This window comes from Hetaerina americana, unplaced genomic scaffold, assembly GCF_022747635.1.
Source record: "Hetaerina americana unplaced genomic scaffold, ioHetAmer1.1.p SCAF_8, whole genome shotgun sequence".
In the NCBI taxonomy this organism is placed as follows: Eukaryota; Metazoa; Arthropoda; class Insecta; order Odonata; family Calopterygidae; genus Hetaerina; species Hetaerina americana.
Genome location: NW_027287427.1, coordinates 37876151 through 37893903, shown reverse-complemented (window position 1 = coordinate 37893903; position 17753 = coordinate 37876151). Strand labels below are relative to the sequence as shown.

General features: G+C 34.7%; 1 protein-coding gene across 2 annotated transcripts in view; it reads right to left on the bottom strand.

Moving 5' to 3' along the window:
* Nucleotides 1-703: 703 nt before the first annotated feature.
* The window catches only part of AP-2alpha (adaptor protein complex 2, subunit alpha), an 86912-nt gene continuing 69862 nt past the window's right edge, over nt 704-17753 (bottom strand). For both annotated transcript variants that reach the window (XM_071596318.1, XM_071596319.1), the window contains exons 14-20: nt 13220-13414; nt 9918-10180; nt 9556-9685; nt 8638-8776; nt 7514-7658; nt 6905-7109; nt 704-3056 (exon numbers count right to left, since the gene is read on the bottom strand). In XM_071596318.1, coding sequence (XP_071452419.1) covers nt 2979-3056; nt 6905-7109; nt 7514-7658; nt 8638-8776; nt 9556-9685; nt 9918-10180; nt 13220-13414 — 1155 coding nt within the window. In that variant the 3' untranslated portion in view covers nt 704-2978. The remainder of the gene's footprint in view (nt 3057-6904; nt 7110-7513; nt 7659-8637; nt 8777-9555; nt 9686-9917; nt 10181-13219; nt 13415-17753) is intronic.

Below are 17753 nucleotides of genomic sequence, written 5' to 3'. Positions count from 1 at the left end.
AGTTACATTACCACTGGTTAAGATGGAGAAAAATGATGGCGATCCAACATTTAATTAACATTAGCAACAGAAAGCCTCGCGAAACGGCACTAACTATTTATTTGCTCACCTTTGTAAACTGAATCTACTGACACTTTTTTTCCTCCGAGTATAAATGTTCGGCAAAACTAAGGCTGCGGTGAAAACGATCATGTTTTTTAAACAAATTCTCTATTTTCCGAGAACCACGCCCACAAAAAGTGGCTTTATGCATTTTTAATTCAACTGGCAACACACTGCTTCTGAACGCGCACATGTGATTAACTCCTCAAGTCAGTTAAGGCTGCCCTCACCATTCCTGCAATCAACTCGTGGGTAGAGCTTTGACCTATCCCTTCATATTTTCTATGAATATCAGTATAACCCCCTTAAATTACAGACCTTTCCGGCATACCTCAGCGAGTCATCTCTTTTTAAATAACCTTCGCAGTTTGGGGGCAGAGTAGAGTAATATTAGAGATACAGAGGTTAGTCAATGCCTCGCATTTTCCTTTGACCCAAAAAAAACTTCCTAAGAACTTTTAGAAATGGACATGCACTATTAAAAGATGCATAGGAGTGAACAATACTATTCCCCACACCATTCATAGACCCCACAAAGTCAAATTTCTCATAAGGTCACAAAATATAGGCAGCATACAACGTATAAATGCACTTTCGACAATTCCAACAATTTATACATTTATTTTTTCCAATGAGGGATTACAGTGATTTTCCTCACCCCTTCTCAGGGACGAAGGCTACTCTCCTCCAGAGGAGAGAACTTAATTTTTTTTACACCAGAGTAACATAAATTGGTCTTTTTTTTAAATATGTGATGCAGGGTCATTGCCAGTATCATCAGCAAAGGGGAGGACAGCAGCAAGAATTGGTTATGCTCTAAATGATGAAACTTTTGGATGCAGTTCTATACATTGAAATTTTCACAGATACTGTACAAGAATTTCATCAGGGCACACCACATGAATAAGGGTCAGCTAAATGAACAAATTTGAGAAAAGCATTGTTGCTTACTTAATTTAAAGATGTAGCGAATCTATATGAAATGCACAACAAAAATATGAAGTTGCCAAAGAAAATTTGGAATATAATTCTTTGCAAGTACCCAACTTAGTACAAAGGCAGCTAAGAGAATACAAATTCTTGTTTCAATGTCAAAATAATGCTTATCACAAAGATAATAAAGATGAGTTTTACATTAAAAATGATTGTACAATAGACTTTAATAATACTGTAACATCGTTTCTCAGCTGCACTGTGACCCCCATGGGCAATTAACTAATTTGCATGATCAGCTGTTTCATAATCATTCATTATTGTCCCAATCATATAATTCATTTGTATAATTATGCACAAGCTATTTTCTTCAGGCACACACTATAGGTCAAAACTCTTTATAACTATGTATATATATTTATATTTATTTATACTGTGTGCAACATGACCAGTCTAGAAGGAAAATGATCAAATCAATTAGATTGCAGCCTTGAATTTAAAAATCTGCAAGTAATAAACTTGTCCCTGGAATGTGTAAAATAACTGCCACGCTCATCTTCATATACAGTAGCTAAGTATAAATAGGTTTGGAAGTGTTAGCCACAAAGAAACGTTAATTAGACATGTGAAGTGGAAAGGGGCACTCACTGGTGAAGCATCCTTAGCGGACACTTTTAAAAACCTCCAACAACTGTTGAGTTCTCTCTTTCCATTTCCAGAAAGAAAGATTCCAATCATACAACAAAGTAAATTTCAACAAAAACAAACATAAGCTGACGACAAAAATTGTGCCTTTTCTTTAATTTAGTAGTCTTTGTACCCACATTTCATGAAATGGTATCACAAAAAAGCACATTTGACCTGGAAATTCATTTTTTGGCATGCACAGCAATAAAAATAACAAAAATTGCATTAACTGTAAATTTAGTACACACACACACACACACATAAGGAATTTCTTAAGGTTATTAGGAATGTCAAAGGGTATTAAAAGGGGTAGCGATAGGCAGGATATTCATTGGGCCAAGGGGGTGTATAAAAATAACATATTAAGAGGATGATGAGGAACAGCAAGAGAAAATATATAAGTAAATAAAGTAGAAAATGGGATACAGAGAAACACGATTCACATGATTAACCACCATTAAAGTTATATATATCTATATACAGCCAAACTCCAGAAACACTTTTTTTTACATCTTTGGGGTTGGAAAGTATAAGCTATGTCTTATTGCTCAAACAAAATATTCCTTGACCAAATTCCTGTTCACTGTTACGCATGTTGTCTAACAACTCATTTTATAGTATACAACACCTTTTGAGTTTTACCCATGTTGGTTTCATTCTACACGTACTTTTGTGGTAATAATGCATAATCTACATAAAGTTTATTAAATAGTAGCTATGTATGCACTTAAAGAGCAGCGAAACCAATGAATAACATAGTTTTGGGTTGTAAAAAAATGGGGGAGGTTATCAATGTAACAGAGGACAGGAACAGCATATCACCTTTGGGAATACACTGATAGCCGAGATGTGACTTTGCATTTTGTAACAATAACTCCACCTCCTCTGATAACATTTCAAATATTCATACCATTTTCGGTATAAAATGAACAAGTACAGATTGCATAGGCTTATTGCCCACAAAAAGCAATGCATCATCTCTTAAATATATTTATAATATTTATATATATATATATATATATTTATATATATTCACTGCCATACACACTCACATCCTACAGATATACAATACAAATTCATGAATACAACTGGTTGCATAGTAATTTCCTCAAATACACATGATCCCAAGTTGACAGAGTTGCAATCAACACAGCCAGAGCTGTACACGGATGAACATTTTTGCAGATGAATGCTTAACACTTAAAAGTCTGCATTCAGTAGACAAGCAAGGTAATATTTCCTGTGGAAGTAGTCTATTAGAATTGTTCAGCAAGTAGAACACAAACTTCTTGCGAGACACTTTCTTTGCTAGACCGAACCGTCAACCGGTACATCTGAAAAAAATATTGAAGATTGTGTAATTAATGGGGCTGGTATATAATTAACAACCCCATCCCTTTACATACCATGATGATAATGACATTGAGAGAAGAACCACAAAGAGATACAATACCATTACATAAAGTGACTTTGGACATAACTATTCACACACCACATATGCCTGGTCACACCAGTTCAGAGGCTTTACTGATGAATTATCATAATGTTAATTAGTATAATTTAACTTTAGAAAATGGATAATAAATAAATATTTATGATCATCAAGGGTAAATTTATCAGCTGATGAATTAACACATCCTACTGGCCAAAAATTTACGAGGACATGTGACAGGAGTAAAGACAATGAGAAAAACTTGTATACATCACACTTAAGTATATCTATTCCATGCAATATTAGCGATGCATCTTTTTAAGAGAATAGCATGTCAAAACAAATTGCCTATAAGAATTGCTCGAGATAATAAGGTGAAGCCATAGTAAATTTTCTATTACAATACCATTGTGAGAATTAAAATATATTCAAGATTGATTTTTAATTTAATAATTCCTTATCTGCTTAAATATATTATTCAAAATGTAATGACCCAGCATATCATATAGATAAAAACCAAAAGTTATACAGCTCAGTTATTTAATCTGATACAACATGTTTCATTGCCTAGGCATCACAAACCAAGTATAAAACCGGTATAAAAATTTTATCACACACCTAGGCATTAGTATGACACAGAAATTGAAAAACTTTGTATGAAATAAAATAATTGGGCATTACAAGTGGTAGTTTTTATCTACAGAAGAATTTCTGGAGAGCCAGTAAGATCCTAATAAGAACATGAAACATTATAGTTCACATATTATTTCACCGCAAGGACACACATTGTAGTCTACTGTTTTGCTAATTTAATAAATTTGAAGTGCTTTGAATAAGAATTTCTTATTTACATGATTATAAATGTGAAGATGTGGGAGTTACAGAGAAGAATTTGGCTCAGAATCAGTAGTGGACAGTTCAAAATAACCGACAGAAAAGTCTAACTTCGCCAGAACTAAGATGTTTGAGTAAAGGGATTTAGTTTGGAAATTGCCCTATATGTTAAAGTAAAGTTAATAAAAGAGGAGATTTGGAAAGTTAACCCAGGAGGAGGGGCAGATGTGCAGACATACACATGCTACTCTTTTCCTTCTAAATGAGCTGAACTACATTGATTGAAAAAATTCGAGAAAACTTTGGGAACTCCTTAAAGGTGATGGTAGCTTTGGAGTGAAAATGGGCAGTTCAAAATGAATTTAATGACAAGCATTTAAGGGATTATAAATGACCTTCATATAAAGGTTTGTTAGCAAGGGAATAGTGCCACAATATGATGCATCAACAATCCAATCAACTGAAACTCCTAAGTTGTCCTACAACACAGAGATTTCCAACCAATGACGACTTACTGACAAGATTATGGTATTCATCCTTGGAAAGGAGAGAGAATTCTTCTGATTGATTTCTTGCCATGTGAAGAAACCTCAGCAGGTGACTACTAAGCCAACTTGATTTGATAACTGATGACAAAAATTACATGTAACAGTCAAGGCAATTGAGTTCCCCCAACTATGCTCCCAAGCACAACTCCTGTGTTGCCCCATTTGTCATTGCTGGATCAAATCCTTTATTTACAGGCCTTGCGACTCAAAGACTATCACCCATTATCATGCTTTAAGAATAGGTTGCAAGGAAAGCATTTTCCTGACATTAACTAGATGGGTCAGTTTATCTACAGCTAGACAGGAGAAAAATTTTGGAAGTCATATGTTGAAAGAAAGTTTGCTAAAGAGCATTGTCTTATAAGGAAACAAAAATATTCCACATGCTTCAAGTACAATTCACACAACATGATTAGGACTAATTGACTTTTCAATGCATGATAATTGGATGGCAAATAAAACCAAACATTATGATCATAGGTCAGCTCCAATTATATCTATTAGAAATTCATGAGTCACTGATTCAATACAGAATTAATGACAATGGAACTTAGCATGCAACTATTGACACCCTCACACTATCAATCTTATATTACTCCAGTTAATCCCATTCCACTGTTCCCTATCCTGAGATGTCCCTTCATTCCCATGAAAAGTTTCCCAAATCCATTTTGTTATCACTCACTTTCCACTTTAAATTCTCCTCCCCACATATGCTTGCAATGCAACTATCATATTTACTCACCTAAGTATCTATAAGACTGAGTTTAAATTGCAACCTTGGGAATGACATAAAGGCACTGAAACCACATTTCACCAGATACATTTATTCCACACTTATATATGCTGATGACCTCATGTTGACAATATCATCAGGAATGACGACTGCACTGTCCTCAACGAATGGTATTCTCTAATTACCAAATGGTGCAAACTCAAGGTAGTGTTCTTTCTTATCATCAACAAAAATCATCCAATACTTTTTAATTATGACACACATGATGGCATAACTTAAAGATCAATTACTGCAGATATGGTGTCAATTTCTGAACATAAATATTATTTTTTTTTTGAAGCATTAGCAGATAATTTTGACTAATTCCATATTTTACAAAACTACATATTAATTTAACGGTAAAATTTTTTTTGCATGGATATTTTATAAGCCATCTATATTGGCGAGCAACAAAAGATATTTTACGTGGACTGTGCAATAAATGCGCAAACTGGTACAATCTGGAGGCCATGATGCGGACCATGGCCCCACCCATCACTAGTGGCACTGGTTGCCTGAGACCCAATGAGCCGTCTGTACTCGGTGGATCTCCAAGCTGTGCATATCGTGCCAGTTATGTTAGTTTCTGTTGTCCTTGCTTTCACTGTTTGTTGACAATGAAAATTGACAAAATCACTAAGCAATGGATCAACCAAGTTTTTGGTGAAGTACGGTAAAAGTTATCAAGAATTGACAAATATTGACAGCTGTTTGCGGTGATAATGCTCTGAGGAAAAAATCCATTTTGAAGTGGATTAAGCATTTTAAAGATGGCTGACAAGACACCACGGATGATTTAAGGCCAGGACGACCTTAAACCACCTCTGTTGACGACAACATTGCGTGTGCCATCCCTTTTCCTCATCGATTGTCTGAAAAACTGCCCGAATGATAGCTGATGAACTGAATTTGGGAAAATAGACAAAGCACACTATTTTAACCAAATTTCACTCGAGGCGATAGATGGATCCTTCACCATGACAATGCACTGCCACATTCAGCATTGATTGTTCGCCAGTTTCTGGCAAAAAATTCAATCACCATCCTTGATCATCGTCCTTATTCACCAGGTCTCACCCCCTGTTTTTTTCCTATTCCCAAAATGCAAAAATGTGATGAGGGGACATCACTGGGAAGATGTGGACACAATTAAGCAAGAAACAACGAGAAAACTAAAAAGCCAAACTGCCGAGGACTTCCAAGGGTGCTTTAAACAGTGGAAAAGAAGATGGAATAAGTGCATAACAATGAATGAAGAACACTTTGAAGGGGACAAATTCGATGTAGACTACATTTTGCAAACTTAAGTTTTTATAGCCTCAGTTCGCATATTTTTTAGACAAGAGTAGTTCTTTGCGCGCATTCAGAGCTTACTACACATGCTCTTATGACCTAATTAGATAATGACTAACACCAATAAGGATACTATCAAGTTGTGTCGCAGAGGGTGCATGCACCCAGAGTAAAGTACTAGTTTGACATTTAGACCAAAATGCACACTCAAGACTTAAACATGAATTAAATTAAACAGCAAAATGAATCCCAAAGCAAGAGCGTGTCACGGAAGAACTAGAAGGAAGTAATTTCACTAACTTGTGCCTGCTTGTTTGGCTCTAGACGCAGGAGACAACCAATCTGCTGGGTGCGAGTGTGGATAATGCCCGCACAGACGAAATTCTCTGGATTGGGGTCAATGCCATCCAAGAGCTGTATTCCAAACCCAAGAAGTTTAGCACGCGTACTGGCATTGTCCATTGGCTGAGTTGCTTTAAAAATTCTTTGTGACCTCTGCTGATTCCTAAACAAAACAAAATAAATTAGTTTCAACAATGGCAGTTACCGACATATTCCAAGCACAATCACCTTTGCATTATGATATAATTATTAACTAATGAATTCAGAAAGGTAAACAGAACATTTACAAATCTGGTTTCACATCTGTAACACCTGACTGAACATCTCTTTTTAAGATATACCATCAGGTTTTCATAATATCAAAGAAAATTTTTATAAATGCACAAATGTCATTTGAATGATATTTAAATTCAATTTGATCATATGACATGAATATAACAAAAATATGATAACACAACTTGAAGAAATTGGCTGTAAAAACCAATCACGGACTGCCAATTAAGCTGGGGGCAGGACAAGTAAGTAATATTCTTTCGAAAGAGCATACAAGGAAAATGAATAGCTTACCCTCCGAGGTTTTTCCATCTTGAGAAAAATGCTTCACCATTCATTTCAGTTGGTTCAAAGAACTTATTAATTGTCAATGGCAATTTGACAGTTAGCTTCTGTGGCACATTATTGTAAATAAACGTAATGATCATACTTGGTGAATCTGAAAGTGTATTAAAATCATGAGCTTAATATTACACAGTTCAATTTTCATGATATATTTTTAACAATTCATAATATTTGCTACAATTTATTTTTAAAACTGCTTAATACATAGAAAGCCATAAGGATAAAGTCTTCATTTATTACAGTTAACATATATATATATATATATATATATATATATATATATATATACTATTATTGTTATTATCGCAAATACTCTACCAGGGAAGATGGAATTTTGGTCGACTTGGGGATTAAGCCTCATTACTCTTCAAAACCCTTTCTCAAATCATTCTAAGGAACTAAAATGTCACACTAATAACACAAAGGTTAAAAAAAAATCATTTTCTCTATTTTGACCTCAAAATTTGTCCAGTTCAAGCAAAAAGTATCCAGTCAACTATCTTAGCATTAGATACTTTCAAAAACATTATGGACATTAAGAGGAATCAAATAATTTTTATAAAATTTCTGGAGTCGAAGTGCCTTTTCTGGTTTCTTCTTAAAGATTTCCTTGCATTCTCAAGGAACTATTTTTTATTCGAGGGGTAATGAGACCACATCACAAAAATATATGCCATGGTCATTTTCCAGGTAATTGTGACAGACCATGCAAAATTTCAATTAGTTCACTTCAATGGAGTGACAACATAACTTATGTACACTAACGTGTAAAATATACTAACACTAAGTACTGTCAAACAAACAAAAATTACTAGCACAAACAAACAAAAACATTGGTCTTGTGAGGAAAAATGCCAGCATATGAGAGGTTCAAACCTACAAGTTTTGGATAAAAGCTGACTATACTAATCCATCATCATCAAAGCTTAGGAAAAATTGAAAGCAGTTCTTAATTTAGTTTTAAAATTTATCAATCAAATAGATGCAACTTAAAACCCTGTTTCATTCTTATTTTTATTCTGGTTTCAATGATTTCCTCACAGGTTATTTCAAGAAATTTCAAAAATACATACCAATATAATCCTCCACACATTCTGCATTTAGGAGCTGTTGGACTTGGGCTCCTGCTTCAAGAAGTGGTTCAACAGGTTTGAGCTGAATATTAAGCTTATTTGTCATTTCTCCGGGAGAAGATACTCTTGGTGCAAAATTCTATCAATAAATGACATCATAACATGATATTAATAAACTGGACTCCTTATTTTAACTTCTTAGAGACTTTCTTTTAATTAAGACAATATGAACACTTCTTTACCAAACTGAATAATTTCACAAAAAATAAGCAACCCATGGATGAGGGTGGAGACTACTTAAATAATTGGTGGGAATTAATTCTAGCAAAGTGGGATCTTATAATATAAATGATAGGATTATTATTTTTATTTCAGGTAAACAATTTTTAGCTAAGTGCACGAAAACATAAGGTATTAACTGGCTATAAAGTATCCTTATAATAAGATGAACAATTACCCTTCAAACAATCTTTACCACATAGATAGAATAGGCACACTAACTATATGGAAAAAAATTGTAGAAAAAATTCAAACTATGCATAAAATTATGGCATATTATATTTACAGAATTATTCGTGACTAAATTCTGTCAATCAATTTTTAAATGCATGAATAACCTTACATGTAAAATTACTTTAAAATTGAAATTTTCATGCATAAAAAAAACAGGAACTGTTCACTAAAAATTGGTGAAGCATGAGTGAATAGATTCAAATAATTAAAGACCAAATTAGTGAAAGTACGATTTTGAAACTCAATGATTTTTGAAAACAGTGAAGCAATGACATGAAAATGCAAAATATCACACCATGCAGCACAAATTTCAAGTTTAGATTTTTGTTGGATTACCACAATATATAATTAATTTTTAAAAAATCCCTATCTAGATAAGGGAAAATAATTTTCCTGAAAGATTACCTGCAGGGCAAAAGAAGTTTTGTTCCCATAGAAAAGACCCAGACGACCCAAGTTCTGTCGAAACTCTGACTTCACGCCAATTTGGATGAGATCATTTTCAAATAATACACCATTGTTTTTACAGACAAACCTTAAAAATAGAAAACAAATATTATAAATTGCTTATAGCACTAGGTCTAAAAGAGATACTGATAAACATTTAAAATATCCACATTTTACTCTATCAAGCATTTGTTAAGGCCAAGCAGATTTAAAATTATGCCATTACTATTAAACAAGAAGGGGTTTAACCATCATTTGGTACTGAAAATAACTAAAAAAAGAAAAACATAATGAAACGTAGATCAAACAATTGTACATACTTCTTGGGGTTATAGGATCCCTGTGCATCATAATTGTTGCTTGCAGATTGTTGCTGATTAGCAGCTGGGGTTGGGGAGGCAGTTCCTGTCGCATTGGTTGACGATGAATTGTATATGTCACCCAGAACATCAACAAGAACACCCATATGACCAGGAACAGACCCTCCTGCAGCAGGATGGGATGAGGGAGGGGTCGAGAGGCCGAGAAGGTCTGCTGAAGCACTGCCAGTTCCTGATGCACTACCTGACGTTACTGAATGCACCTAAAAAATGGTCAGGTTGTGATAAGAACAATTGTCAGAAATTGAAGTATCAATTTTCACAGCAAAAAATGTGTGTTTAAATATCAAACATTACAGTAGAAGAAGAAAACGTTCTACTTTGCATAATATTATCTTAGATATAATCATAATTAAACCCAATTTTCATACAGGTTAAGCCAGAGGAGTAAAGATATCCTCCATGGTAAAACACCCTTTAAGGACTTCATGAATGCAGCAAGCACAAAAATCATATGTCATTCACCAGTTGGGTTTTTACTTCAACCCCAAAACAGAGACATGCATATTACATCTTCCTATATTGAAACCAAGACTTTATTTAATTGAAGAAACCTATGGAAAAATATGCAAAATCAAGCGATTCGTAAATTTGTATGAGGGAAATACATATTTTAATAGGGTGATCTGATATTTACAAATCAAATATTTCACAGGATTATAATAAAGAATATATACACACCTCACTTGTTTACGCCAACTTTAAATAGAGATATACAAAATGGCTCACTTTGAAAATGCTCGAGTACCATTTCTCGTATTGAAATGAAATAATTTACTTGGTAATTCCACACACTTTATTTAAAAAACATGACCCAGGTTTCGTCGTTGAATTAAATTATTTCACTAATTAAAATTAAATTAATTTTATCAATTATTTCATTTCAATATGTTATGCAAATTCCATAAAGTTAGGCCTGAAACAACAAAAAAATACAATTTTTCAATTCGAAATAGGAGATGTATGTTAAATATAGATGAAATATCCATCACCATTATGTTATGATTAAGTGTGCTTAATCACCAGCAATGAATGTGCATAATATATTATCAACGGCAACACCATGGAGAGATGCAAGAAAAAAATGAAGAGGTGTTACTTTTAGATATCTGTGAGAATTAACAGATCAATAAGAGTTTTAGTGAATTCTTAGGAAAGTTTCTATTCTTAAGTCTGAGGAAACAACAACATAATTAAAAAATCGTTATTCCCAGTTTTGCTGGAAGAATGCCTTTTTCTATTGTGCTTGAATTAGAAATGTGACTATTATAACCCTCTTAGTGCGGCGGGGATTTCAGGGGTACTAGTGAGAAGTGCGAAGGGTAATTTAAGAAAATGTATCACCTTAGGAAAAAAAACATTATGAAGTTATTTGTCTAGATATCCATATGCAGTTTTTTTTTATTTTAAAATATAATGTTGTAGTTAATAATGATGCAATACATTTACAACATCTGAAAAATAAATGTAATTATTACAGTATCATAAATTTGAAGAATATTTTTTTAGCAATAATATTTCGATTTTTAGACACAAAACTAATATTTTTTTTAAAACATTTTTCAATTAAACTACAATATTTAAATATAATAAAGAATCAAGAAGACATGTAGAAAATATTATAAATAAATACAGAAAAACCAGTGAATTGCAAATTTTTTTGTCAGCCTCTGCATAGTTCGATTTTGTTGAAAAGGCTGATCTCACTGAGTCAAATTGGGACTTTTCCCCTTTCCTTGAGACTGCGGCAATGTGCTTACAATCTAAAGGTAGAAAAAAACCAAGTTCTAACTCACAGAGAACTGCTGACAATGTAATGTATTACCCAGGGCAAAATTGATTAGATAGGATGGATGGCAAGAGAAACCAAAATGATTACAAAGCAGTGCTCTCATCTGCTCAACAAAGTCTGAATAAGCAGCTATATATCAACACCACGACACCACAACACATTCAAGAGATTACAGATAAAAACAGATTGGTAGCCTTTCAGTGGCTTTTCATAGTGGAAAGACCACTCAGAAAAAAAAACGAGCAAACAATTAGGCAGAGCTTCCCGAAATGTACAAAACTGAACGAAAAATTATAGTAAGAATTGTACTTTTTGAAAAGCATTTAAAATTGCTAATAAAAAATTAAAAAAATAGTTACGTAATTCTATGGAATTCAACCTATCGATAGCACAAAAACCATAAATTATTAAAGAAAAAACCATAAGTTACAACGATTTAAACAATAGCCTACGCAAGAGTCGATATATCGGCCCGCCGCACTAAGAGGGTAAAACTTCCTATAAAAAATTCTACATTTTGCAGAATTTAATTTTTTCTGTCCAATAAATTTTCATATTCTTCACAATTTTATAAACAAAAACACACAAACCATTATAAAAATGAAATAATATGCCATAAAAAGTCATTAAATAGTTGTGATGAGTTAAAAAGAAAACAAATCCCATTATCAAAAGCATAACATTCCACATGGTTAAGATTAGGTACTATACTAGAAAATAAATTCCCAGATAACCATCAAAAACAATTACGCCCTTTAAAGAGTAAAAAATAATATTTTATCACCATTACTGAGATGAAGATTTCAATGATTCATTTCTTTTTATAAAAACCTGGGTAATACATGATAAAAAATTGCATCATCATCGTGGGGTGACAAGATTTTATAAACATTTCAGGTGCAGGAACATGAACTTGAGGTTATTTCAGCATTGATTTACATGGAAACCAAATCTGTCCATTAATAATCTTAGAAAATTCATAGATAATGTAACATTAAGGTGAATTAAATTAGAGGCATCACTATGATTGTCGAATGTAGAGTTCTTTTCCACCATTGAAGATGATGGAAATGATATTTTGGGCCATATGCCACATAATATCTTTTTCATGCATTAAAATTCTTCAGGTTTTCAGCATTAAAAAGATTTCCAACATCTTGCGGACATGCAGGGTGTGATAGGAACACCTATAGCTTAGCAGTGCATGTATTGCCTGCACAACTAAAGAGGATTAATTGATTTATTTAGTGATAACACAGCTAATTCATACTTTTTTCTTTAGTTGCAGACTTTTTAAAAATTTGTATACATGTGAAAGTTGCTGATGACAGGAACCAGTTGTTTCTCCAGAAACTGAACTTGTAAAATGGGAGGAAGATTTGGCCACTGTGTTATGTCACTAAATATGTACAAATGACAAAAGGAAAGCAACAAATAACATCAAACCAACCTGAGGAGAACCGCGTCCATCTTGAGCTGCAGCAGCAGATGTGTGATTGGCAGCTGATATTGGTGCAGGAGGTCCTTTACCTTCTTTAGCATCAACACCACCTTCTGGCACCCTACCAGGCTTCTTCCTCTTGAGCACAGCCAGAATAGAAGACTCCCTTTCTGGGAATGCAGGCATTTCTTCCAGCACTGTGGCCTGTTTAAAACATTAAGCACACAAGCCATTAAACTCAAAAGAAATTAAGTACTTTGCACAGAGAGTAATAAAATGAAAATTCATAATATATTGCTAGCAGGTATGGGATCGCAGATTTTCGGCGTTCAGATGAAAGACTCTCCATTCTCGGGATGCCACCACATAGGTTGTCAGAAAAACAACCTACACGGTGACATCCCGAGAATGGATAGTCCTTCTAGCAGGTATAATTTGAATAAGATTCATTTTGACATCTAGAAGACAATATGGTGGCATAATATCATATACTACTGAACTCCACAAGAACACAAATCTATGGCCATTAGATAAGCATGGAGGAGAATTAGGAGACTTAACTAGTAAGGCAACCAACATACTGGAACATAATAAAACAAGCATCATTCGTTCCGTCATCTTTCTTGTAAAGCATAACACTTGTTTAGTGAAACCACTTTTTGCTTATAAATAAATGTAAAATATGATAACGAGTTCCATGTGGAAAAAATTATGCACAATGTTAATTTAAAAGAATTACATATGCATTGTTCAGGACCATGTTCACCTTTTCATCTATTGTGGACTGAAGTAACTGGTATGGGAACTCCATTTTTAAGAGCAAGAAATTATTGAAATGAATAGCTTTTTTGCTATGATATGTACCTAATTCCTTTTTATTAGAAAGCTGTATAGAGATTTGTTTTTGCTGATGCTTCAAATCATTGTAAAAATGCAACACACAATTACCACTATATAAATTTCTGGCACACATCACCACTCCCTTATTAGTGCAATGCCTCATATGCATGGTATAATGCAAGTTTCCTGTGATCTCCAGTTCACAATTAGCCTGCTGTTCTTCACTTCACTCACAGTACACTTCTTCAAAACTCTTCGATTTTCTGAATGGTCAACAAGTAGGGGTTTAATTTCTAAGTCACCCCTTATACTTGCGCAAAATAGCAGTATGGGATGGCCTTTCATTGGCTTGCGGCTGAACAAGGCATTCTCTTCTACTGTTACATGAAGAGATATAGGTTTGCTTTGGCATCTTATTCCAGATGAGACATCTCATCACATTTCAAAAGCTTTTCAGCCCAGTAACCCTCAGAACCTACGAGATTCTTGAAGTTGAAGTACCTTTGACTCTGAGCTGGCTGCTTCACCATGTTTCACAATGCCATGGATGCCAGTTCTTTTTGTTAACTTCTCAAACCACACACAGCTCCCCTTAAATACTCCTCCAACCATTAATTACCCTGACCACTTCCAACGAGGCTGGCAAAAATCAATTTACCCTTCTCAAATATGATATTCTCATTATTGTGTCGCATAGCAATTGCTTTTCCTTTATCCATATAAGAAGCAACCTTTCAACATCATTAAAAATATGAGTCTGTTGCATAGATGTTCTTACTCTTTGAAGCATGTATCTACTTAATTTTGTCCTTGTTCTCAAAGAAAATGCAAATAGTTGATATCGACCAATTGTTGATGTGCATACTAGATCAACAGGATCACACCTTGTTCCTGATTTTCTTTGACTTTTTTTAATTTCTGTTATTTTCATTCCATTGTGGTTTTCTTCTTACATCCATTTTTAAAACTATGCACAAAATGTTATTAAACTTTGCACCAAAGAATCACTAATAATAAGCCTGAAAACAAGTTTGGAAAAATATGCGATCATTAACCATTAAGGCTAGTAGAACAAGTGCTTAACACAAACTGAAGTAGCAGGCATGCATTAATTCTGGGAATTCCCCTCTCCTCATCGCTTGTTATGCTAAAAGTAACTCATCAAGTGAGTCAATTTTGAGACCAACAATTTCACTTGTAATATGAATTACTCGCTATGCAAGATGCTCGTTAAGCAAGGCTTCACTGTACTACGTCCATCTACTAGCTCTGCCACTCAAGATATTATAATTTCAAATTATTTGCCATGTTAACAAGATCATAGTTTCAATTTTCCTCATTTAAATCCCCGTAGGATCACTCATCAAAGCTTACTACACATGCTCTTATGACCTAATTAGATAATGACTAACACCAGTAAGGATACTATCAAGTTGTGTTGCAGAGGGTAAAAATTACACTATAGCATGAGTAACTTCATGCTTTATAATCTTGTAACTAATCAACTAACTGCAGTGGGATCCCAGAATAATGAGAATTCAAATCAGCTTAAGCATACTATGCCATATTTCACAAGGAAGGATGAGATGATGACGAGGTGGGGGACCATTGTATAGGAACAACAAGTAATGGCAGATGGGAGAGAGCAACAGATGGTCAGAAGGAGACATGGGTTAATCATCACCAACACTTGGTTTAGACACCAAAAAAGGCATAGGTAAACAAGGAAAATACCTGGTGACTCAGAAAGGCATTAGTTAGACTAAAATATGGTCAGGCACAGATTTAGAGCCAGTGTAATCAATTCACAGTTTCCCCGGAGCAGATGAGGACTCTGATCACAATTTAGTAGATATGAAGTGTAGCAACCGATTAAAAAAATAAGGCAGGGGAGACAGGTTAGGAAAGGCAAAGTAAGAGAATTAACTGGATTGACAAGGAAGGATTATCAGCAGGCTGTAGAGAAATTCATGACTGAGGGGAAGGAGCCGAGTACTATCAAGGAAAAATGGGGCTAAATCAAAATAGAGATACTGAAAGCCGCAAAAGAAACTATAGGAACTGTTAATAGGAATGGGACAATGAAACCATGGATTGCGGATGAGGAGATTAGAAAGTTATAAGAGAGAAGGAAATGGAAGAATTTCCATACACACTTAGGTAGAAGGGAGTATAGAGAGTTAAATTATAAATTGAAACGGGTAACAAATAGAGCAAAAGAAGCAAGGTGGAATACACATTGCGAGGATAAAGTATGCAGAGGAAGGGTAAAATTGGTGCTTTGTACAGGAAGGTTTCAACAGTGTTGGGAAGCAAGATGGAAAATCTGTGTTTACAATCAGAGATAAGTTGGGAAAAATATTAGTTGAACCAGAAAAGATCCAAGAGAGACAGAAGTAATATTCAGAGTAACAGCAGAGTAAAAACAATTAGACCGGTAAAGACATAGAGATAGAATAAATGTATGACGCAGATGAGGATAGCTTGGGTCCAGGCTTACTTGATAGATAGATAGAAAGGGCATTAAGGGAGATGAAATCAAATAAGGTTGTGGGGGTAGACAACAAGGAGGAAGAGTTTCAATGAACTAATTCATAGCATTTATGAGAGAGGAATTTGGCCAGAAAAATTTGTCAGATCAATGTTAGTTCCCATTCCGAAAAAGGGAAAGGCAGCCAGATGTGACGACCAGAGAACAATTAGTTTGATTTTGCATGCAGCTCAAGTGGTTCTCAAGATCATCAATAATAAAAGAATGGAGAGCTGGGCTAATGGTTAATATGTGGATGATCAATTTGGGTTCAGGAAGGGAAGAGGTATACACAATTCCATAGCGATAATGATTTGGAAGAGGCAAATGAGTCAAGGGAAGAACTGGAGGTAGGAATGAATGTGTATGGGGAATTCATGAAATCATTTAGGTTTGCTGATGACCAAGGTTTCATAAGCCAGTCAGCGAGAGGTTGACAAACATTGCCAAGTGCATTGGAAAGTCAGAGTGATAGGTATGGGAGAGAATATAGGCACACAAAAAAGGTTATTTGGTTTTCCAGAATGAAAAATGCTAAGCTAAATGTGATAATAGGAGGGCAAAAACTACAGCAGGGGGAAGATTTTACGTATCTCAGAAGTGTTTTGGACCAAAATTGTCAAAGTAGTAGGGAGACACACATAAAGGAAAGATTTTCATTAGGCAAAGAAGCTTTCACAAGGAAGAGGGAAGAAATCACAGGAATCTTTAGAAAGGATGTTAAGAAAAGGCTCGTTAAAACTTTAATATGGCACATAGTTTTGTACAGTGCAGATACATGGTCATTGAAGCAAGATGATGAACTGGAAGCTTTCAATGTGTTGGTGTGGAGAAGGATGGAAAAGGTAAAATGGGCATTAAGGAAAACCAGCTATGTAGTGCAGGACATGCACCCATTTTTCCCCAAGTCTTGCACATTGCTAAGTTCTACAGGGCTTCGAAAATATTTAGTATTAGACAAGGACTTTACCCCGCCAGCCCCGGTGGCGGCAGGGTAACATCCTCATCTGTCATTCCAAGGGTCGCGGGTTTGATCCCCCCTGGGTGGGTTTCCCTCCATCTAGGGCTTGGGTGTTTGTAAATGTGACCATTGTTATCATTGATAATAGTCTGATGTTAAGGCCAAAATGTGCTGTTTTCGGACTGATTCTAAATAAATAAATCCTCTCCCAC